A 24,291-nucleotide genomic window follows, 5' to 3' on the forward strand; every position below is an offset into this window, starting at 1 on the left:
TGCCAACTCTATGCCACTCTACAATACTATTCCACTCACCACTACTCTAAGTAATTCTGCAGCGTGCCCAGTGTGCGGCGGGCCCTGGGGGGATTGCTTTTGGGGCATGTATTCATTACTTTATGTCCTATATGCAGCCTTGAAGCCAAACAAGGTGTCTACATGGTAAATAAACCAAAAATACATATCTTCATGTTGTTAAAGAACTAAAAAAACGAAGATATCTGTGTTTGTTGTAGGAAAAAACGCCAAATAAAATGCCGCTAAATTTCCATATTTGTGCCGCTAAATTTCCATTTTTGTGCCGCAAAATTTGCTAATCCATGCCGTTATATCCTGGGGGGTCTGGATAGATATTTGCTGTACTAAATCTTAGTAACATTGGAAACGAGTAGCCTTTCTTCTGTTATTAAAGTTGTTCTCTCTGTAAAAAGGATGGTTGGTTCAAAAGCAATGTTTAATACATTATTGTTGAAAAGACAAATCATAGAATCCTTAGAATGTCCTACATTTATTTTTTGCCTGCCTATGAAGTGGAGCATGTTTACGTTGCTGTTTAGCAGATTGTTAATAAATACATTTGGTCTAAAGTTGTATTCACACGCGCATGCGCGGCATGCAGTGAAATACGTTGGAAGGGCGTCCTTCAAAATTAAATACAAGCTCCGTTGTCACTTTGTCACGCGCTGACAAGACCGTGGCGGCGATCTCAGAAGAAGACGATGCGAAGAGTATTATAGGGTGGCTCCTTTATTTTGAACTATCAATAAGTTATCAGGTGCGCGTGCATTTGATTATCAAATAATCTGCACTAGCTATTACCATATCGCGTTTGCCGGAACATTTGCTACTGAATTCGTTGATCTAATATCCCAAATATCGGTGAGTGCCATTCCAGTTGGGCTTCTACGTGTCATTGTACAATGGCTGAATAATTAGCAAAGAATCTGAAGGTGACACCCCATCAGTGCCCGTCTTCAGCTTCCACGACTCATGAGGGGCGGAAGAGGAAGTGTTCGTAAGAACCAACCGCGCATGCGTGGAATGTCAATGTCAGTTGCTGTTCTGAGGTTAGGTGCTTGCTATACGTTATGCTTGTATGGATTTCTGACGCATGGCAAGGCTGTGGGGCTGTCTTGTTTCGTGTCGCTGGTTGTCATGACAGCGCTTTCTGCACGCAGGTGCATTTGCTATTATTATATTTTTTCTGGCCTCTGCGTGTCTCGGGCTCCTTAGAATGTCACGTATGAAAACCATTTAAAAGGGCATTTTGATTTAAAAAAAAAATGAACTGTCCTGAGATGCGAGTGAACTGGGCGAAATGACATACAAAACAGTTTGCGTTGCTGAGTCTGGGATCACCTGCACATGTAGATGCGTGCAAAGCAAATCCGCCAACATATTGCTGATGCTCAGGCCCTATAAACAGATCTTGAAGGCAGCTTCAGAGTGCCTTGTGATGCCATGCGATCCTTCGACAAACCCTTGGACGATTGCACGCCTATTTTTGCTTCGTGTTGTGACTTAAGTACTGCCATACCATTTCCTTAGCTGACCTTCCCTACTGCTCATCCATGGTGACGCCTGGAGTGCTTGGTGATGAGTGGAATGCTGAATGCTTGGTGCCTGGTGATGTGCATGAGTGTCAGTTGGGGTGCGTAGGCTGAGCAGCAAAGAGGCGTTATCATCTAGCTACTTACCTGGAACTTACCTTGGAACTAAGCTTAAATAAACCAGCTACAGAATTTACACCTCGGCTAATGGACTTTGTATTACAACACCTCCTACCCAAAAAACTGGTATAAGTCCTAGAGAATAAGTAACAGAATACTTAGCAGATATGTGTTATACAATCGAAGGGTTGTATAAAGACTATAAATGGCTGGAGTTTTGTATCAATTTGCTAATAGTATGACATGAAGATGGCTATCCCCTCCCGCTTCTATACTAGCCTGCACCGAGTAGTATCCCAACGATCAGAGAGCACAAGATTTATAACTCTTAGTGCTGATCAGATGTTGCAAAGAGTTATGCAATCTGCTGCTTACCCGTGAAATTACAATAGGATAACACAGGGGTTTGTGTATTAATTGGAAAGATGTAATTTTAAGGTCCGAGTCACCAGATACGAGTAAAACAACATTGCTGTAGTAGAAGTTCTAGATTGTGATCCTGGTAAAATAATATGTCTACTGCAAGTTAGGATTTATCTTTCAGTTGACAGGTTCCAATCCATGTAGGGTGGGGGTTGCACACTTCTTGTAACTTATGCTTCCTGCATTTGACGATTTCCAACTCCAATTTAACTAGTCTGTGGTTCACCTTGCTGAGATCTTTGCATAGCCTGCAGAGCACCGGTTTGAATCATTACAGGACTAACTCAGACTCTCACACCTAAGATTGCTAAAATAACTACATTTGAAAGTGGTAAAATAATAGCGGTTTTCCGAGTGTGAATTAGGACTATGGGGCATATGGGGATTTAGCCTCCGCTTTATCTCTTATTAAAATATTCATGGAATTGAGTCCTATATATTTGTGGTGCACATTCAACTCCTCTAACCAAAATAATCGAAGAGCGTTAGAAAACACAGAGAATTGGTAGTAACCCCCACTGTAGCTGTGCCATCCCCTTAACATTTAATACAGTCTGACATCTTTACATCCTTTCTAAAAGGGAAACTCCTGGTCCACACTAATGTCGGGTGCTGGACTATAATCCTCTCTTGTTTTTGATAAGTGGACGGATATGGCAGGGCCTAAAGGGATAATATTTTTCCAAAGTCAGGAGAAGTACTAAGCCATGAATGGCACTTTTAGATTGCTAGGAAATAAACCCTTTTAAAATCATGAAAGAGGCAGCTTTTATCCCATTTAAAATCAGGATGACTGGCAAACTAGGACTGATACTTATTATTCAGTGATTCTAGGAACAGCCTTGAGTTGTCTCTTGAAGCAAGAACGTCTGGCAACGTGAAACGTACTTTTTAAATGTATTTATTGACTTGTTTTTCTCTATAAGCCAGAATAAAAGATAAAAACTGAAATTAGTACATCACAGACATCGAAGTTGATTTACATTTCTTATGACAGGCAATAAATGTACACAGATCACAGTACGTTAAAGCCGTTCCACCATTTGTCCAATATCATTGAACAATGAGTAGGTCCTCATAAAGTTGTATAGCCTGGCTGTGTGTCAGGTAGGTGAATCTTGTAATGTTAGGAAATGCAGCGTACTATGTTCATAGTGAGGCCAGTATATATTGGGCGCATTAGCTGGTGGAAGTGTACCGTGATATTTCCCCATTTGTTAGGTGCAATATATTAAATCTGCTAACCAGGCTTTAGCTGTAGGAGCTCGGTCTCTGCCTCATTCCCAAGACACACAGTGCTTGATGAACAGAAATGCCACTGCAGCAGATCTTCTTATGTGATGAGGAGTTCTCTTGTGTGAAGGTCCAGTAATGCCATCCTCTGGGATGGCAGGATCCTCATCTCAAACATGGAATAAATGAAAATCTAGAGCCAGTATTTACTGATTTCAGAGCATGCCCATGGTAAATTGAGAAAAAGCGCCTCTGGGGCATGGCATTGCATAGACCTGAAATCCTCTGCGATACCACATTTCCACTGATCTAGGGAGTATACTATACACTTGTAGTAAACATTTTAAATGGATCAGTTCTAGCCTCCTATTGGGGGCAACGGTTCTCATCAGTCATTGCAAACATTCAGTTCATTGTCTGTAATGGAACGCTGAAGGCCTGCTGTCCATTTCTCTTTGGCTTCTGGAGTAGTTAGGGCCTCCTCCTGTATTGGGGTGTATAATTTTGTGACAATGTGTTCGTTTGTTTTGACAGGAGGTTCTTGTTGAATGGAAGGCAGCTCGCCATGTTTGATGTATGTATTCTGTAATAGAGCAGAATGTCGAGGGCTATGTGGTCTGGAATGTCAGTGATGGCTGAGCGCTCCTGAAATGTATTCCCAGGAAAGAAATCTCCTATTTTAACTAGTTCCTACTGGGTAGTTACCTAAGAAACGTATGTTTTGTGAGTGGTTGAAGCGGGTAGTGGCTTAGCGATTGTTCTCGGCATAAAGGATGAGGCGCTATCAATCAATCAATCAGGAGTTTGTTAAAGCGCGACTACTCACCCGTAAGGGTCTCAAGGTGCTAGGGGTGGGGTGGGTGGGGGGGTGCAGGTTCCATTCCATCAAGGAGGGGTCTGTCGAAGAGCCAGGTTTTGAGGTTTCTTGCGAAGATGGGGAGCGATGTTGTCTGTCTGAGGTGGAGCAGAAGGGCGTTCCATGCTTTGGCCGCGAGGAAGGAGAAGGAGCGGCCTCCCGATCTGGTCTTTCTGGTGCGGGGGACCACGGCGTAGGAAAGCTGGGCTGATTGTAGGGTACTTTGGGGTGCGTGGAATTTGAGTCGGCTGTTCAGGTATGCTGGTCCGGTGCCGTGGAGGGCCTTGTGTGCGTGGGTGAGAATCTTAAAGGTGATTCTCGCCTCGACGGGGAGCCAGTGGAGTGTGCGCAGGTGCTGGGAGATGTGGCAGTGTTTTGGCAGGTTGAGGACCAGTCTTGCAGCGGCGTTCTGGATGTTCTTTAGCTTGCGGATGAGGTTTTTGTTTATTCCTGCGTAGAGTGCGTTGCCGTAGTCGAGTCTGCTGGTGACCAGGGCGTGAGTGACTGTCTTTTGGTGTTCAAGGGGGATCCATTTGAAGGTCTTACGAAGGAGGCGGAGGGTGTGGAAGCAGGGAGATGAGACAGAGTTGATCTGGCGGTCCATTTTGAGCTCGGAGTCCAGGATTATTCCCAGGTTGCGTGCGTGGTCTGTGGGGGTTGGCGGGTTCCCGAAGGCGGTGGGCCACCAGGTGTCGCTCCAGGCATCGGGGTTTTGGCCCATGATGAGTACTTCTGTTTTGTTGGTGTTTAGTTGTAGGCAGCTGTTTTTAATCTATTTGGCGACGGATTCCATGCCTTCTCGAAAGTTGCGTCTGGCGGTGTTGGGCTCGTTGGATAGGTTGAGGATGAGCTGGGTGTCGTCTGCATATGACACGATGTTGAGTCCGTAGGTTCTGACGATGGGGGCAAGTGGAGCCATGTAGACGTTGAAGAGCGTCGGGCTGAGGCGCTAAAGCAAGTTGAGTAAGTTACTGAGTTTATATTACTTAGGCTACGCCCACACTTGCAGTACTGGACCCACAAAAAACCTTTAATTTCTCATATCTTTCGTCTTTAGCATCAGTGCTGGCGCATTACCAATACCTCTTCATTTATTTTATTGAGTTTTATATAGAGTGAACTTGACTCGAGGGTATGAGAGCGGTTCACATTGTTTGCATAACAGCAATTACATGAGATACATTTGGAGTAGTTAGAAATACAAAGTGACAGTATGTAATGAAGTATATGAAAGACGTTAGGATATAGTTTCAGATGCAGTTTTGAGGTAAATACTAAAGACGTTTGGAAATAGTTGCTGATACAGTTTTGAGGTATATGCGGTAAATATATAAACAGGGCATTACATATCACAGAAGTAATTGCACATGGTTATGTGTTGTTGTAAATAGAAATACATAATAGCAATTATGATGGAAACATTTTAGCAGACTGTAATATAGATGAACACCAAGGTACCGAGAAAGCTAGGGTAGGCTCTCAAGACGATGTTGAGAGAAAGGAACAGTTTTCGCCGAGCCAGTGTAGCTCAGATTTGGGCAGAGAGCGCGGGATGGGAGTAAAACAGACCAGTCAAATGGATTAGAGAAGAGTGTAAAGATATTAGTTGCCGAGAAGAAGTTTCAGCTTCTTTTTGAAGTGAGCGAATAAGGGATTTTCACGTAGGTCTTGGGGAAGTGAGTTCCATATTCTGGGAGCATTCCTGGAGAAGACTCGGGTGCGGGATTTCTCTTTCCTAAATTTTGGCAGAATCAGGAATAGTCTATTGTAGCTTTGAAGAGGTCTCTTTTGACAGTCTTTTAATAATTTTTTTGAGAGGTAGACTGGCTTTTCCGTGTAGTGAGTCTTGTGAGTTATGCAAGTTGTTTTGAGTATAGCTCTTGCGCTTTCATTCACTTTCAAATTGACCTATTTCACCCTGCTGTGTAGGACTGCAGTTAAAGTGACACCCATGTACAGATTCGGAGAACGTTTTCTTGGCAGAATGTTGGTTCTGAAAGACAGTAGCCCTTAGTGAAAGGACAGTCATATTGGTCTTTCAAAGGCAGCATGACTTGCGCTTCAGGTTATGATTCCTGAATTGGTCAGTGCCCCTATGTCCAGAGCCACCAATCCAACTTTAAGTTGCAGCACACTTTAGAGCTGTTCCAAGTTGTGAGGCATAGTAAATGTTGTTCAAATACAATATCATCATGTATTGAAATTTTAAAAGGATTTTTTGTGTGATTATTTTGTTTAATTATCCAGTTGCCTATGCTTTTAAAAAAAATGTATTAGCATTTTAACAACATACATTGCAGTAGCAGCATCTCAAAAAGCAGCAGGCAAGGGATAAGAGAAAGAAGTGGTGGAGACGGGATCCAGTACAGAATTCACAGCTAATTTGATGAACAGAGCACCACAAATTAAAGTCTGAATAGTACATGTTAGTGTGACATTTCGAATAGCAATCATAGTACTCTGCTTTAGTATGCAAGGTAAGTGACACAGGTATCCCAAGCATGTTGGGTTATCAGGCAAAGGTGCAAGACTGGTCTGCATAATTGTTCAATTTCCCTTGAGGTAGCTACTCCTAAAATTCCAATCTAGGGGACACATCACAGCGCTACCCACACTTTCGGGGGAAGGAAGGGGGTGGGGTTGTGGCCCTTGTGCGCAAATATGTTGAATATCGGTAGGTCGACTTTGTAAGGGCATCACTTCCCAGTATTGAGCCAACTGCTCCTGACAGTACGATGCATCTTGCAGCAATGAGGCAACCCGAGGGAACCCTCTCCTCCCCCAGTGTTAAGCAGGCTGGCGTTTGGGTAGTAGTAACAGTATGGTTGTGATACGACGTGAGGATGTCAGTCAGCATGTCTTTAACATAGCCACGGAGGCTAACAAGCGGGGTAAACAAGATCTGGTGTTCATTGATTTTCTGGATCATAGAATGTGTCTCCCACCAGTAATCCATGATTTTAGGGCATTATCAAGTCAGGTGTAGGAACACGGCCTCAGGTGTCGAACACCTCGCCCATTTTGCCACCTTCCTTAGCCCCATATGTTTCAACAGTATGGGAGTGTGATATAATCTGTGCAAAAACTTAAAATGTATGAGGCGCAGTCTGTAATTGGGTGATGAAGGCGCAGTCTGCGCACAGCAATAAGACCACGGGTCGGCAATTGTGGGGGGTCCGTATCTAGATGCCACTGGGCGAGCGCTGCAGGCACGCATACTGGCGCCTTATCCTGCATCACAGTGTGTAGTCTAGTGACTAGTGTATGATGAGAGTTAGTGGTGAGCATATGATCAGGAGCATGTAGTGTTGGTGGAGGTGCCGGGAAGGTAACGTGATTTGCAAGACACGTGGCGCGGATTTGAGTGTGGATGAGCAGGTCTATTAGGGTGGGCTTCGGAGTTTCAGTTGCCACAGGTGTTGGCATAAAGTGGCCCTTCGGGTACAGATTAGTGTATGTGTAAAGGTTTTTATTCTGAGCCCAGTTGTGCATTCTATCAGTACCGGCAACATGGGATTACACGCTATAGGGATAGAGGGAGCGTATATGCAGTCAAGGGACGCTAGCCACTGCATTCCATCCCACGCCCATTTTACACATTCCACTGTGTCCGCAGGTGCCTAGGTGGGTCTGCAGGGTTCATATAGCGCTTTGGAGAGCGGGACTAGAGATGTCAAGACTGCCTCCACCGCAGTGTGTGGTTGGAATTTTACCCAGTACAGACAGAAATATAGATATTGGGCCTGTGTGCATAATGCATATAGCTTCATGTCTGGAGCATTTAGGCCACCCTGATGAAAAGGCAGCGTAAGAGTTTCCCAGGCTATCCCGGGCTGTTTTCCTTCCAAAGCTAGGGATATCAGATTGGATCTCCAACGTTTAAAAAACTGCTGTGTTAGCGAAATGGGGAGATTGAAGAAGTATAAAAATTTAGGTAGCACAACCATCTTTGCGATAGCCAATCGCCCAGTCAACTGAAAGGGGGAAGGCAATTCAAAATTGGTATTCTTTCTTCCAGCCAGGAGAAGGCCATGCCATAGTTGGCCTGCCATAGTTCGTCCATGTCCCGGCTCAGTCACACTCCTAAATATCTGACTGATTCAGACACACATTTTAGCGCAAATTCAGACTCAAATTGCCTGTCACTTTCGGTGAGAGAAAATATAACCGACAGCCCAGTTTATTGTTGTGCCCGGATTCCTCCAAATTTTATGACCTCCCTAATATTATTCTGGGGGTTTCTTATGTACAGAGCGATATCATCCGCATACATGGATACCAGATTGCCACGCTCTCGGAATCGGATCCCCCTGTGGGCATGGTGCTGGCTGTCAGGGGTTCCATGGCTTTGGCAAAGAGGAGAGGGGACAAAGGACATCCATGTCGTGTGCCACGTGTGACCGAGAACGGATCGGAGAGTAGGCCATTTACTTGCAGTCTAGCTGTGGGGAAATATATAATAGTTTATTGAGGTTCAAGAAACGCAGGCTGAACCCTAAATGCTGTAGGAGATGGAATAAAAAGGGCCAAGGAATCGAACGCCTTAGTGGCGTCGAGTAGGGCAGCAACTGCAGCCACCCTCGGGTCCACGACATGCATGACTGCAAGCAAAGTGCAGAGGTTGTGTGCGGTTGATCGATCAGGCGCAAAGCCGACTGATCCAGACGGATCATGTCAGGAAGAAGTGGGGCCAGGCAATTGGCAATAAGTTTTGCCAAAATGTTGTTGTACACGTTGATCATGGCTAGCAGCTTGTAGAAGTCGTGTGACATGGCTGATTTTCCAGGTTTAAGTATAGTAAAAATGACCACCGCGCGGAGGGACGAGAGAAGTTCCCTGGACTCTACAGACGATTGCTACATAGCTAGAAGATGAGGGGTCAGTATAGTGGAAAAGTCTTTGTAGAACGATGTTGTGAGGCCATCAAGGTCGGGGGCTTGTCGTTAGGCAGACTGCGAATAACGTGCAGGACTTCCCCCTCGTGAATGGGGAGTCCAGATATTGCCGATGTACGTCATCTCGCAATAATAGTTGTACAGATTCCAAATATCCTTTAAGTTGGTCTGTGGGGACATGGGATTTGGTTTGATCTAATGGTTTGATATAATTTGGAGTAATAGGTGGTCATCACATTTAGTACAGCAGTGGGCTCGGTGTGGTATTCCATGTTTTCGCCTACAAGGTCTACAATATAGTTATTCGCGATATGAGGTCTGAGCATTTAGTCCAACGTCCTACTGGGGCGCTCTCCCTCTCCATATCAACGGGCAATTGACTCCTGTCCCAGATAATGTACTTCTCGTTCCGCACTTCTTCTTATATTTTGACAGAGTTTCATGCATGCACGCCATTGATGCTTTGGTCATTGAATTGATGAAATTCTTGTTCTAATGCTCTTAGGTCAGCTTGAGGCGTGCAAGTCTCGTGCAAATAGCCCTCAAGACTCCCGCTTGTTTCGCAATATTGGTACCTCTTATGACTACTTTAAAGACCTCCCAAAGCACCGACGGGGACGTAACTGAAACTTTGTTTGTTGAAAAATAGTCAATGATGGGTTTAACAGAGTGAATGTTTATCCATCTCTTTGTTAGTTGTCACCTGCTCTGAGACCCTAAACACGATCTAGTGCTGTACCTGAGCGTCACATACCCATGCAATGTGAATCACTGATTTTTCAGAGAACAATAAATATAACATGTTTTTATATAAAAAAAAGTAGTTTAGTTCGAAATATTTCGGTGTTTTTGGTACTGTATTGTATTCTTTAAATGGCTTGACTTGTTATGCCAGATCATTAACTGTTAGTCACTGTTTCCATAGCTACCCCAGAAAAAGCCACAGCATGGTCTATGCGGCCTGGGCCTGCCGTGTGGCATGGGTAGGGGTCTCTAGGACATCTGCCCGCAGCATGGGCAGTCTATCTACCAAGATTGCAGAGTACCGCAAAATGTGGAAACCAACACAACCCAGGGACTGGGACCTGCAGTACAAAGAGAGATTCATCCCATTCTCCAAAAGTCAGCTTGTGAGCACCCTGCTGCAGGTAGGAAGGGAGGGTGGGTCAGTGGAAAGAAAGTGAAAACACTCATTTGGATGTTGTTGTTCGATGTGTTGCTGAAATTCTATGACTATTTTAATTTTAACGTTTAGTTCTAAATGGTCCCTCATAATTCCTAAGCAATTCAATCTGGGATTGTATATAGATTGAGATAATATTTGTTTGATTTAGCATTTGGATCTCACCAAAGCCTAGCCTATCATACTTCTGATGCCTCAGCATGCCTAATACTGTAAAATGTTTCTCCATTTTGGAGGTGTTTCGTATGAGTGCCATTAATCTGACCAATATTAAAATTGGGGTCCGTATCACCAGTGTTTTGACTTAACCCACCATGAGCAAAACAGCCTACATTTCATTTTGACTTTCCAACTAAAAAGAAATAATTATCTTACTTTCTTAGGTCAAACTAAAAAAACGTTCATGGTTAACTAATTTGCTTCCAGAAATATTTCTCATTAATGGTAATAATGTTATCATCATCATCATCGTCATAAAAACTTGATTTCGGCATACATGGCCATAAAGGTACAGCGCATTACAATTAGCTCATACAAAATAGCCATTGCTCTGCATAGAGCACCAGATCATACATTATTAATATAGAATTTCGATCATATTTGCATTGCGGGATCGCCGCTCCCAGTCGCCATACTCAACATGCCAAAGACTAACCTATGGAGGTGTAAGCAACAGGATACTTGTTCAATATGTGGGCAACATGAGGCTTTTACATTAGGCAGACGTTGAGGTTCAGTAAAGTGCATGTGCATGACCAGTAAGTTGGCTTCTGCAAAAAGCTAACTTCCCTCGACTATCAATATAAAATTTAAGTGCTCGTGCAAGACTTTGGGCAACATAGCAGCATTAGCGTTGTTTGAGAGGCAGTGACAATTGAAATGCATTAGCAATATCTAAGCAGAAAAGATACCATTACGATAATCCTGTATTGTTCAGCCGTTCCATTAACCTGGTTTAAGGTGCCATAATGTAGCCTATAGAAATTCGTGAGAATAAAGTGCTAGTGCAACATTTCAGCTGCATGATGGTTTTTGCTTTGTTTAAACTGCGCTGTCTAAAGGCCATTACAATTACACAAGGCCAACATTTCTAAAACTGTCCTGGCGACCCACGCCTGGCAGCATTCAACAATAGCTAATAATGTTATTAATGTGGCTGTAACGCGAAAGGTTTTGTCTTTGAAATAGTTCATGTCCCATCGATCGAACACTATTGTATTCTGAACTTGTCTCAATAGGAGAACATATCTTAATGGTGATTGACACACCATAGAGTCCCTCTACAGCCCTTTTTAGGAGGCTTTTCTTCCAGGAATAAAATCACAAGCGATTCTGCAGGTATACTGCAGGTATGCAAATTCTCATTGCAAAATGCTCACCTGGAATATTTGGTGATTACTTAAAAATGTAAGTAAAAACTTTCCTGTGTTGTTCATGATCTAAGATTGGGAATGCCATTAATTATGGTGGCTTGATTTTTTAATTTAATTTCTGAGCAGCTTGAATATTCAGTATCATTTAGCCATGTCTGTTTTGATACCTGCTTACTGATGTGTGCACAAATCAAATTTTCCACTTTTTTAGGGAACAGGTTGGAACTGCAGCAGAATATTATTGCTGGGTTTTGAATGTTGATGTTGCTTTAATGTGGGTGCCCTTTTCTGTTGTTCCTTTAAGATTTGCTCTGTGACCTGGCAGGTTTTGCCTTCAAATGTTTGCACTCGTTCTCTTAGAATCAGTTGCTGAGAGATCTTCAAGGGACAGGTGTGTGGACACTATTCTACAAAATGCCCTAATATTCTACAGAATTGGAAACCTGATTTCAGCAAGTGGTGATACATTCCACTAGTGGTGATTTTCTGCCCTGCCCAACCCAGCACTGGTGTAGCTGCTTGAACCCTATTTCCACCTGTTAGTCTGTGGATTACATCAGCGTTCCTTGTGCTCTCCCTGTACAGAGATTTGTTTTACGGGATTTGAATTATTAGTATTATTGATACCTGTCATTGCCTGCCAATAGTTGGATCGTTGTGTAATGTTTGACTCATCGAGCCTAATTCAAAAACTGCACCTTTGAGCAAGTTTACTACCTTTGGTATTCACAAACAACACTTTTGTAGTAACATACACTTTTGTAGTAATTTACACTTTTGTAGTAAGTTTAGCACTACACATGGCCAACCAATGGTACTGTAACTCCACCCCATATAAAATACCGGTGGTAGGGATTTAAAATAAAACCCCATAGGAAATAATATTAAATTGAATTATTTGAAATAGTTAAAAATATGAATAAATATGAATTAATATAAAAAAGAAAAATAGTACCAATTTATTATTGAATTCTAAAGTATATTTAACCAATGTTGCAATACATTTTATTAAAAAATTATTTCATTCATTTTAATTTATTCTATACATCACTTTTAATTATTAATACGCATTACAGCATTTTTTTTATTTTGTTCTACATTCAATTAAATATTTAAAATGACTTTACAATAATATTTAACATAAAAATATTTGTAATACAGATTTTTGAGTTAAATACATTGCTTAAAATAGCCCTATACTATATATAGGAAACTCAGCATTTGGGGTGGAGTATTGCAGCCTCACATGGGAGGGTGTGCAAAAAAACATAAATTAACCAGATGTCAAAATCTGCCGTTGTTTGACCCCATCGCGGTCTAATGATGCATTCCGTTAGGTTGTACATATCATTTCTGAATGCCTCTCAAATGTCCTGGGGTCTTTGTCTTGGAAACATTACTTGAGTTACTACTGAAAGAGAAGTCCCATAACAAAGCTGGAAAATCAAGAGGGGGGCGCCACTTTGTACAAACAAGGACCAGTTTTTCTAACTTTGAGTTGGTGAAAAACCAGTAAACGTCCCAACGAAGCATTCATAGGTTAGCACATGATGGAGACCTGATGGTAGCATTGAACTTCTTTCAAAATTGACCTTAAAAATTACAACAAAAGATAACAAGCATTTGCAATGCAATCGATCTCGCCTTTTGGACCTTATAAGTATTCATCCATGCAGCCATAGACTTAATACAATCAATAACAATAAAAATAGCCAATTAAACCATGCTGATCAAAAATGAATTGACTTTTTCTGCTTTAGGAAAAGATGCTCTTACCACAAAACTGCAGAATACCAATACTATTGACTTCATAAAGATGACCAATTGAGTCCGTTGTGACAGGATTCCAACCCGTGTCTTACCAGATTATAATAGAATGCAGATTATAACATGGATACCTGTTACATGCAAATTACACCTTCAGTAGTGAGCACTTAGCCTTTTTGCCAATGGACCAACACATTTATGATCACCTGGAATACTATGGCCCGTTATCTTGGGCTCGCACTTCCATTTGCTAAAAGAATACAGTTGGCTTTATATGGATTATTTTTGTTGATCATCAAGTGGGCTTTGTAGATTTAAAAAAAACTCAATGGTATCCTGTAAGTTATTGAAGTCTAACCTCTCTTCACTGAGCCAGCTTTGCACCTACACTATCCAGTAACACACCTTGGACCGATATTCTTACTTTGCTACATCTTCATTGTAGGTTTAAAACCACATTGACAATACTAACTCAACATTAAATGTTTGAAAAAGATGCCTCACATTAGGTAGCGAGTGACAGCCTTTATTTAAGTTTTAATTTAGGGAATTAATGTATGCCAATCTAAATGCCAATCTTAATGCATACTAATCAATCATTCAACAATAATCAGTACTTGCCCTGCCAGCAACTGTCACCATTTGCAAAAGTAATATACAACATATCTGAACATTTGCATGCGATTTCATTAAGGGGACAGTGCCTCAAGAAGGGCAGATGGGGCATTTACAACACAGAGTGTAGGACACGTCCCTGAAGGTTCTGTAATGTAAACCCCTCGTCCTTCCTCCCTCCCTGCACCTTTACTGCCCTGAACCCCCTCTGTGACCAAGGCCTTAGTGTCTTGGTGAACTAGCCAAACGAGAGCGCATAGTATGGGCACTTTCAATCTCAATGGCCACAGAAAGCATTTTGTGGGGCCGGGAAAGAGGGAGCATCATTTTGGGCACATCAATCGCATTTGCTAGTTTAAAAAAAAAAAAAAAAGGTGCTGGAAAGTTGAAAGTGCTTCCACTGTCAAGAAATTAAACTCTGCCACCCATCAGTGTTTTAAACAAATCATCTTCCCGGGGGGGGTGAAGAGGGCACCCTCACTCCTTTGATTGATATAATCATAGTAAATGATTACTTCCCTGCAGGTAAACAGCACTTACCACAAATATTTTGCAATGCATGTAATTACAACGCAGCTGTTACAACGACTGCGTTGTAACCACCATACCATTACTGAGCAAGTCGTTGTGATGACTTGCGGGGTAATGGTATGCGTGGTTACAGCGCGGGCGTTATAACAACAGCGTTGTAAATGCATTCGGAAAAATGTCACATATTCCTTCCCTGGCAGCCCAAACCTCATTCGCCAACGAAGCTCTACCATTACCAGACAGCAGAGAGCAGCAGAGAGAAGTTCCAGGAGCGAGCAGAACGCCAGTCGCCACTCGCCAAACTCAGCAGCAGCAGTGAGAAGAACTCTCGCCCAGAGTTCCCTCAAGGTCCCTCCCGACCCGGACCGGCCCCCCGTAACCCGCAACCCGGCAAAAGGCCCCCGGTGCTCAGCAAGACGTGACTGTGGGTACACCAGCAGGATTGAACTGACGCCCCGTCCGCGACCATGCTGCCCCCCAGGTGAGTCCCCTGGCCGTTATCCCGGGCCGTCTGCTGCCGAGGCGGTGCAAACATTGAGAGGGGAAGCGGAATCCTGGCCCCCGAGCGTTGAAGGGGGAGCGCTGAAAGGGAGAGCCGGCACCCAGGCTCCCCGTGCAAGTGACAGGGAAACTTCAGCTTGCACACCAGGGGGCTCGGGACACCCGTATCATCCTCAGGCTGTTGGCCTGACTTCCAGCTCCCAGCAAGCTCCCAGCAAGCGGCAGGCAGCGAAGGTGCAGGCAGGCAGGCGGGGGGCCCGAGCTCGAGGCGGCCCGCGTTTAGCAGCCAGCAGTCCAGCCTGGTATACCCGCCCTGCCCCTGCCTTTCTCTGGCTGTGAATCTCGAGCCACGCAAGCAAGAGGGCAGCAAATCGAGATGGGCTGCAACCAGCAACAGACCTAGCGCAAGTGTGAGCAGCAGAGCAGCAGAGAGCCAGAGCAGAGGATCGTCATGGAACTCAGTGAAGCAGAGTAGCTGAGCACCATCAGCCATCTGCCATCTGACATCTAAAACAGCAGCCAACACTCAGTGCAGAGCTGACATAACCTATCTGCCCGCTAGTAAAGGCTGAGAGCACAACTTGGACTTGGAGTTCTAGGGAACTGTTAGAAACCACCCGGGGGAGCAATCTGACGACCACAGTAGTGAGCGCGACCACGGTGGAGAGAGCGCCCACCAGACAGCGAGAGCAACCAGCAAAGAACAGTGAGAGCGGGCGAGGTGACAACAGGCAGGAGGTTGGAAGCTGAGGCTCCTAGCGGCAGGCACCTGTAATAGACTCCTCTGCCCCACCTCCCCAAGGCTGAGCATTTGAAGCATTGCAATAGCTGCTGGAGAAGGCAATAGACCACAGTCAACTGCCCTCACAACATCACGCAAACAGCCCTCCTATAGCAAGCGTCTCTGCCCAGCAGCAGAGAAGCCCGAGACGCCTGAGACGCTGCAACTCACGCAAAACCGTTGCAGCACAAACGGGTACCAGAACATCGGCCCATAGCAGTAGAAGCAGTAGCACCACATTCCCGGCGCCAAAGACACGGAGACACAGAGAGACAGAGTGACTTCCTGAGCCCCTGGAAGGAACTCACTGGATTACCATGAGGTCGGGCAGGGAACGCAGACCTCCAACAAAGCAACCAGCCAAAAGAAAAAGAAACAACACAACTACGAGCTCAGCATCACCGGAAAAAAATAAGCGAGCTACCAACAGTAAAAAAGAAAAAGACAAAGCAACAAGGAAAGAATTCAACACTACCATAAACGACGGTCCGCAAACCGGTTGCCAACAATCCGAAAAGGATAACAATCACAGCCCAAGCCAACTTCCAGAACAACCCAGAAGTAACAAAAGGAAAAACGCCCATCAATTATTCAATGTAGCGGGTCAGCAAACGGAGACAAAACACAATTTTCAGCCGAAAATCTACACAAAATTTGCCTTCCTAAAAAATCCAGGAAATGTCATCTTCTCCTCAAATGACTCCATAACAGGCCTCCAATCCCCATTACAACCCGCCATGGCAATTAACGCCTTTTCAAAAACAACGAGCTACGCAGTAGCAGAAATTCACAACGCTCCGACCCAAAGGGATAGAATGAATGACGTAGGAGGCGAAGCAGGCATAGGGGACAATGGGGTAATAGAAACTAGAAGGCAGGAGTCACCAGAAGGCCCCACCAGCCAAACCCCCCTACCAGAGGAACCAATCAAGGGAAGCAGTGATGGACGTAAAGAGGAAACAACCCAAATAAGTCCCTCACTAAAGGAGGACACATCAAGGAAACATCAGTCAGAGCTGCCAGGGCCCTTGGGGCCGGACAGCAACAAAAACACCCATCTTCAAATGACTCCTCCCCACACACACACCAAAGGGCAGCAGAAGTACCAATAACTCAAGAATCAGCACCCCCACTAGCACCCATCGCCCACACAGCACAAATAACTCAAAATCAGACTGAGGCTCCCGACACACCGGGACAAATACCTGACCCTGCAAGCCCGCTACCACACATAGTAAGAGGGGATCAAAGCTCCCCAGATAGGGACATGTCTTTCCTGGTATCTCAAGAATGGAGCGAGTTAGTGGCAACATACAACGTCACAGGACCCACCAATGGTAACAGCGAAGAAAACTCCCATCTCCCAACAGAGGGGACTGTAGATCCCCCTAACCTCTTCTGGGCAACCCTACTCAATACAGCACAGCTAACCACAACGGCACTTCAGTATCAATCAGATAAACTCGACCTACAACTGTCAGTCCTACAAAGCTTAGCAGAGGCCACCATGGGGATCGACAGAAAACTAGCTGACCTTAACGGCCTAATAAAAAGAGGACAGGAGTCAGCTAACCTTATTCAAATCGAAAGAACCAACTGCATCTGCTCCCCAATCATTGACAAACTATCATCTCTTCCCACGATGCTGGGAAACCTTCTGGAGGACATAAAAACAAATATCACAAACCCCCCCTCAATAATCGAAAGGCATGATAAGTCAGTAACAAACCCAATTTCAGCGAAATCTCCATCACCAACGAGTTTGCCCCATAATCCTCACCTTAAAGGGGCAAGAGAAAACAGCAAAGAACCACACAAAATAAAAACAATCACTCAGTGGTGCCTGCCCCCACCCATAACAAGCTCACCTGAAGAACCGCCTCGGAACATCTTCAAAAGAGGACAAGCTGAAGAACTGGAAATCCCACCTAACGCACGGGCCCGACGTAAGCAAAAAAGAAAGGGCCGGAACAAGAAAACAACAGAATTGAAAAGTAGAGAAGAGCACAGTCTACTCACCACACCGAGGGACAAGGAGCAGGCAGGTGACAGTAAGCACCAAAAGGAACCTATAAAACTCACATTACCACCCATAAATTCACTACAAACAAAGACACCAGCAGAAGTAGGTATAGGATCCTTCGCGCTTCGAAAAGAGTCCCCCAGCCCCTACTCAGAACAGAACTTTGTCGGTCAATCATTTAAACCGACAAACGGAAACCCACCAGGACAGGAACAAAAAGAGCAACGGGCCTGTCAAGCGGTAACAACACAATCAACCCCGGAAGCAAGCAGACAGCCCCGAGAGGACCCCACCCCAACCCAAACCGAAGCTACATCAAAAAATTCCTCAGAAAAATGCACCTGTAACAAACATGAGACCGGTACCAGCGAAACAACACAGAACCGCCGATCAATAAGTGTCGACATCTCGTTAAGCAGCCAGATAAAGGAAAAACCGGAGGGTGTGACATTGAGTAGCAGAACAACAACAGCGTACAATCATAAACCGCACGGTAACACCCAAACCGAGCAACAAAAGCATCAGCATACATCTCCCCTGGGGGAAAAGGACTCGGACACAATCTTATTCATTCCAGAATTCATCTCCAGAGGAAGAGTGGACACTCTAAACAGGGGCAACATTTTAAAGCTTATTAATTCAATCAAGAAACTAAAAAACATAAAAACCACCGATCTGCTAACACTCGAATTTCAATCAGCCCCCCACCCACAAGGAAACGAAACAACAAAGACCACATGGTCATCAAGGGAGGTAGCAAACCTAATTATGGAAGAATCTCCCATTTTTTCACAGTGGGGAATCAAACTCGAAGCAGAAAAAAAGCCACCCTACCCCACTCTGCTCCTTGAAGAAAGGAATCAAGAACTCACCCAACCGGCCAAATCAATATTAAAAGGAGCGCTTAGTCATTCCCCAGGGTTTGATAAATACTCGCCGTCTTCTCACAAGCCCTCCAATCAGCAAACAACATCACGCAGTCTTAAAATCACACGTACTATACCTGGAGGAGACTCCATCTGACAAAAAGCGCCACCCTCAGCACCCGCCCCAACGGCCACCCTCACTAAAATCAAAATATGCAGTTGGAACATTAATGGCCTCTTAAGCAAACTGGATGACCCAGACACACAAAATTACTTAAACAGCTTTGACCTCATCCTACTTCAGGAAACATGGGAACCAAATGACATCCCTTTACAAGGCTATACAACTGCTCAGAAGGACTCGCAATACTCTCCTCAATACCCACCATCGGCGAAACGGAAATAAAAAGAGCAAACATCACCCCACCAAACGGAATACTGTGTATATCATTTGCAGTTAAAAACGAACAGGTCATCCAACAGCTATACGTCATAAACGCATATATTCATCCGAAGCACAAAAAATCAGGTTCAAGGGAACTCATCAAAGAACTGACAAGGCTCATGGCCGAGGGGGACATGGAAAACATACTTGTGGCAGGAGATTCTAACCTTAACCTTTTCAGAGAAAAAACCACGGACGATATGACAAAGGAAATGGATACCATCTGGTAAATCCCAAGCCAATCTCCCCCCCACCGAAACAGATACACCAAAACCGCAACCCAGTTTGCACAAGATCTCAAGCAATTAAACCTGAGAGTGCTCAACGGACGACTCACTGAGGACATTCCTCCAGCACCGACCTATTTCTCATCAAGCACCTTTTCACACCTCGACTTCATGCTCGTATCTCTCCCACTGTACGAGAAGATAAGCTCGTTCAAGATAGGATACAGCACCCAAAGCGACCACCTGCCGCTAGAATCCACTCTTGAATTGACCAGCGTGAATAAAGCAGTTCCAAGAAGATACTTTGCTACAGAACACACCACCAACTACAGAAGAATAAGATGTAAACCCACCGAGCCCGAGAAACTCCTAAACAGCGCTAAAACAATCCTACATCAGACATCCAGCTCAAACAAAAATCCCCTTGACGCCTGGGTTCGATTCGTCACGGAAATAGGAGTCAAACACGCAACAGAGACAAAAACCCAAAAAGGCAATAACATCGCCAGGATCACATACGGCAAAATTACAACTGCGGAGATAAAAAACATAAAGAAAGAAATAAAAAAGACCCTCAAAGAACTTCGAAAACATCCTAACACCGAGGGCACCCAAAAGCACCTCCGTAACTTAAAAGCACTGCTAAAAAAGAAGACCTGGGAAAGAAAAAGGCAACTAAATGAGGACCTTTGGGCAAAAATCCTCCACAACTCCAAACAGAAGAATAGTTCCGGCTTCTGGAAGGTCATCCATAGTCTCCAACAACCAGGTCACAAAGGCATTGACTCCAACATCTCCGAATCTGACTGGGCTACTCATCTATCAGCTCACTTTAACACAGCGGACCCAGCAGTGGCCAAGCCAACAGGGGGAGAGAGGTCAGACGGAGGGTATCAGAGCCTCGACAAACTGGGCACACTCCCCCACAAAGAGAACCAAGCCGGTAGGTCTAAACCAATCAAGGACCAAAACCAGGTCGAGGCTAGAGGTCATTCACCCACATCGGACCCAATGGCGCACCGAGAAGAAATATTACCCCAGGTCAAACCAGACAGGTTAAGGAAACTAATCCTGAAAGGCAAACTCGAGGGGGCCCCCGGGCCCAACGGGATACCGCCGATCCTATACAAGCAAGACCCAGCCTTCTGGTGCAATACTCTGATACCAGTATTTCACGCAATAAGAGGAACGGCCAGCATACCAACATCCTGGAGAGGCTCAATAATAAGCCCGATCTACAAAAAGGGAGCCAGGAACGACCCAAGTAGCTATCGTCTTCTTGCCCTCATCGATACAGAGGCCAAATACTATGCCGGCCTCATTTTGGAGGAATTAACATCTTGGGCAACAGAAAAAAACATCATCGCAGCAACCCAAACTGGATTCCGCAGCGGCCAGGGCACCTCAACCAACATCATGGCGCTAACCCTTTTGTCCGACGCTGCAAAAACCTCTAAGGGGGCACTCTTCACGTGCTTTATTGACTACAGTGCCGCGTTCGACCACGTGGATTGGCATAAACTCTGGTGGAAGTTGGACAGATGGGGAATTCCAGGCCCACTCTTACAACAGCTGATAATGCTATATACCGACACCTGGGTCAGGATCAAGCTGGGCTCTGGCACGCATCTGTCGAGACAAATCAAGACCACTAAAGGCCTGAAACAGGGCTGCGTCTTAGCCCCCACGATGTTTAACCTTTTTCTCGCAGACCTCCCCGACGAACTGGAGACAGTCAAATCCCACGCCCCAAGACTAGGCAACATCACGCTTTCAAACCTTCTATATGCTGACGATCTAGTCCTCATCAGTCGGTCCCCCATCGGTCTTCAACACCTCCTCAATAAAACTAATGCATTTTCAAAAACTAACTCATTAACGATCAACTTAAACAAAACAAAAGTAATGACAATAAACTACCATAAAAAACGGAAACCTGCATGGTTCCTGAACGGACAGAGGTTAGACCAGGTAACCTTCTACAAATACCTAGGAGTCATAATAGACGGCAATGGCTCCTTCAAACAACAACTAGATGCCATTCGCCGAAAGGGCACGACATTCCATCTAGCGATAAGACCCTTGCAGAAAGTACTCCCAGACCGGTCCCTGGGCCCTCTCCTACAGGTATTAAAAGCTCGTTTACAGCCCATGCTCACCTACGGCAGCGAGGCCATGAGAGGAAAAGACGCCACAACACTAGACAATACCATCAGTCGAGCATACAGGGCAATATTCCATCTCCCCAACAACTCATCACCAGCACAAATTCGGCTAGAATTCGGCCTGCAGAAACAAGCGGTCGAGAGAAGAGGCGCATACCTAAAAAGCTGGCGGAAAATCAGAGATGCGGACCAAGGGTCCTTAAACGCCCAACTATGGACGGAACTATCGATTAGAGACAACTCACCTGCAAGGACCTACTTAATGGATTCACTGAAGGTCTTAGGACTTACAGACCTATGGGAGTCGGCAACCGACCCTCGTACCTTCAAAAAAGTGGTGTCAAAAGTCACTAAGATGGTTTCATTAATCGAGGACAAAGCCACCCTAGCTAAGAGAGCGCACGGTTGGGTGGTGCTGAAAGGTTACAGCGCTCTAAAACCACAAGACTACCTAACGATGGGCCTCACACAAAAGACAAAAAAGAAGTTTCTTAACATGCGCATGGGCAGAATTCCTATAGCTCCGCACCTGGCACCATGGGCAAGAGAAAACCCCGCAAATCAATGCCGCCTCTGTCTTTCTGCGAAAGAGGACCTTACACACATAATCTGCATTTGCACAAACCTCCTGGACATAAGGCGCTCCCTGCTACGAGCATTATGGAACCAGAAGGGCATAACGAGCTGCAGGCAGGCTGTGATGCTCTGTTTCAACCCCGATGAAATTCAGCTAAACTGCAGAATAACAAAATACTTTGAGATAGTGGCCAAAAGACTAAACGAAAAAACCAGAGGGTCTTCCCTAGCAGAAGTCAAATAATAACAAAACAAATACCCCTGGCTCATGGTCATCGAAGTGGACGTATTAAGGCCACGAAAACTCCACAGACTCATATACAACTAAAGCGGAGACTTGTAACATTTGAACTACTGCACTTTACTTGTTTTAAAGAAGATACTGACTTTTTAAAATTTGTACGCTTTATAATTGTGAGTTTTTATTAACTGTACAATAAACAAACCAAACCAAACTCATTCAGAAAAATAAAAACACCAGCCCAGTGCTTGTTAGCAAAAGAGTATGTTTGTCATGCCACCACATCTGCAAATGCATGCTTTCATTTCACTTTCATGCCACTGACGACGTCAATCATATGCTTCAAATAGCAACGATTGCAGTCCAGTTAAAATGAAGTCTCAGAAAATACATGAAGGGAAAAGTGAAAACAATCAGTGCTTTTTACTAGCGAACTTCGCAACTCAACTTCACTGGCTAGCAGCGCTTGATACAGAGTGAGGAAACATAGAAACACCAAATTTTCTCTAGAGAGCAGTGTGGTCAGTTACCGTGCTTCCACAACTTAACACAGTATTTAATCATCAGTGCTTTGTAGCATTTGTTAGTTTATTGGAGTAACAACACGCACCCATATGGCCATTACAAACTGTAAAATCATTCACTCAACGTGCATCTGGTATACTCAACTCTGTTTGCTCTCAGGTGTGCAGCTCGGCTGAGGCGAAAGCAGCGGGAGCATCAGGGAGTTTTTATTTGTTGCATTAGATTAGAGGAGTGTCTTTATAGGTGTTCATGCTCCGAGATATGGGAGTAGTTTCCTCTTTGCCATCAATATACTAACAAAAGGAAAGACAAATAGCTGGCATGTGAAACCCTGGGCAGCTAGAGACAGTGACGTAGGCCTATGGCTCAGGGTTATGAAGAAGGAAGGAGGACAGTGAGTAGTCCTAATTAATGCTGAGTGACGGATGGTCAGCCGAAACTAGGTGAGTGTGAAAAAGAGATCTGTAACGCAGGGAAGTGGAATAACAAGCAACAGCTTTAGTCGGTACGGCATTTTATTTGCTTTCCATTTAAAAACAACAATACGGAGCAGGCGAAAAGAACAGCACACACAACAAGCAGCTTTTATGCCTAACGCGTGGCGCCAGTAAGACGCCTGCTCCCGAGCAGAACAAAGAAAGTAATTATGACAAGCATGCCGACAGGCGCCCCATGCCGCTAAATGACAGCAAGCAGGGCCGTTTCTACCATTAGGCAGGACTAGGTGGCCGCCTAGGGCGGCAAAAGGAGGAGGGCGGCAAAAAACATGCCTGCATGAACATTTACTAAATAAATATACCCTTTTTATTTGTGCTGTACTCGTTAAAAGACAGCGTACCGCCCGGAGCAACTGTGATTAGAGTGAAATGTGACAGCTACCATCAGCAAATCGTATTTAGCGCATCCCGTCATTTTTTTCAATAATTGTTATGTTTTCATAATACTGCGGTATCTGTAAAAATATGATAATAAAGAGCACAGATTCGCCCTTGGGAAGAAATTGTTCAAGCCCCAGGGCCCGCTAAAAGAGACACGATTTAGGCTTTGTGTTGGAGAGATCTGGACCTACGTGAAAGGCAATACCGAGTGGGCCTGTGAACAAGGTATGTTCATTATTTTTGCAGTAACCGTTTATATTGTGCTAAACATAGGCCTGTGCGACTTTGCATTTACATATCAAATTGATGCAACTTTTCACAGTTTTTTCAAGAATGTATTTCTTTTAGCAATTCCGACCCACTACAATTGTAACCATCATCCCAAACACGTAGTAGATCAGGAATATTCCCACTCCCAGGGACCAGTGATTACAGAACAGTTCATTAGAAATTTACCATTAGTTTATCCTTCTTCTCAGAAATGCGCCTCACTCCCCATGATTGCCAATAAGCC

General features: G+C 44.5%; 1 protein-coding gene across 2 annotated transcripts in view; it reads left to right on the forward strand.

Annotated features, from left to right (window-relative positions):
* Positions 1-1,020: 1,020 nt before the first annotated feature.
* TMEM143 (transmembrane protein 143) overlaps positions 1,021-24,291 on the forward strand; it is a 266,670-nt gene continuing 243,399 nt past the window's right edge. Inside the window, exons 1-2 of one of the 2 annotated variants that reach the window (XM_086930357.1) lie at positions 1,021-1,070; positions 10,006-10,228. In XM_086930357.1, the coding sequence (XP_086786483.1) occupies positions 1,036-1,070; positions 10,006-10,228 (258 nt within the window). In that variant the 5' untranslated portion in view covers positions 1,021-1,035. Of the gene's footprint in view, positions 1,182-10,005; positions 10,229-24,291 lie in introns of both variants that reach the window. The other variant, XM_086930356.1, reaches the window with a different exon arrangement.

This window comes from Lissotriton vulgaris, chromosome 7, assembly GCF_964263255.1.
Source record: "Lissotriton vulgaris chromosome 7, aLisVul1.2, whole genome shotgun sequence".
In the NCBI taxonomy this organism is placed as follows: Eukaryota; Metazoa; Chordata; class Amphibia; order Caudata; family Salamandridae; genus Lissotriton; species Lissotriton vulgaris.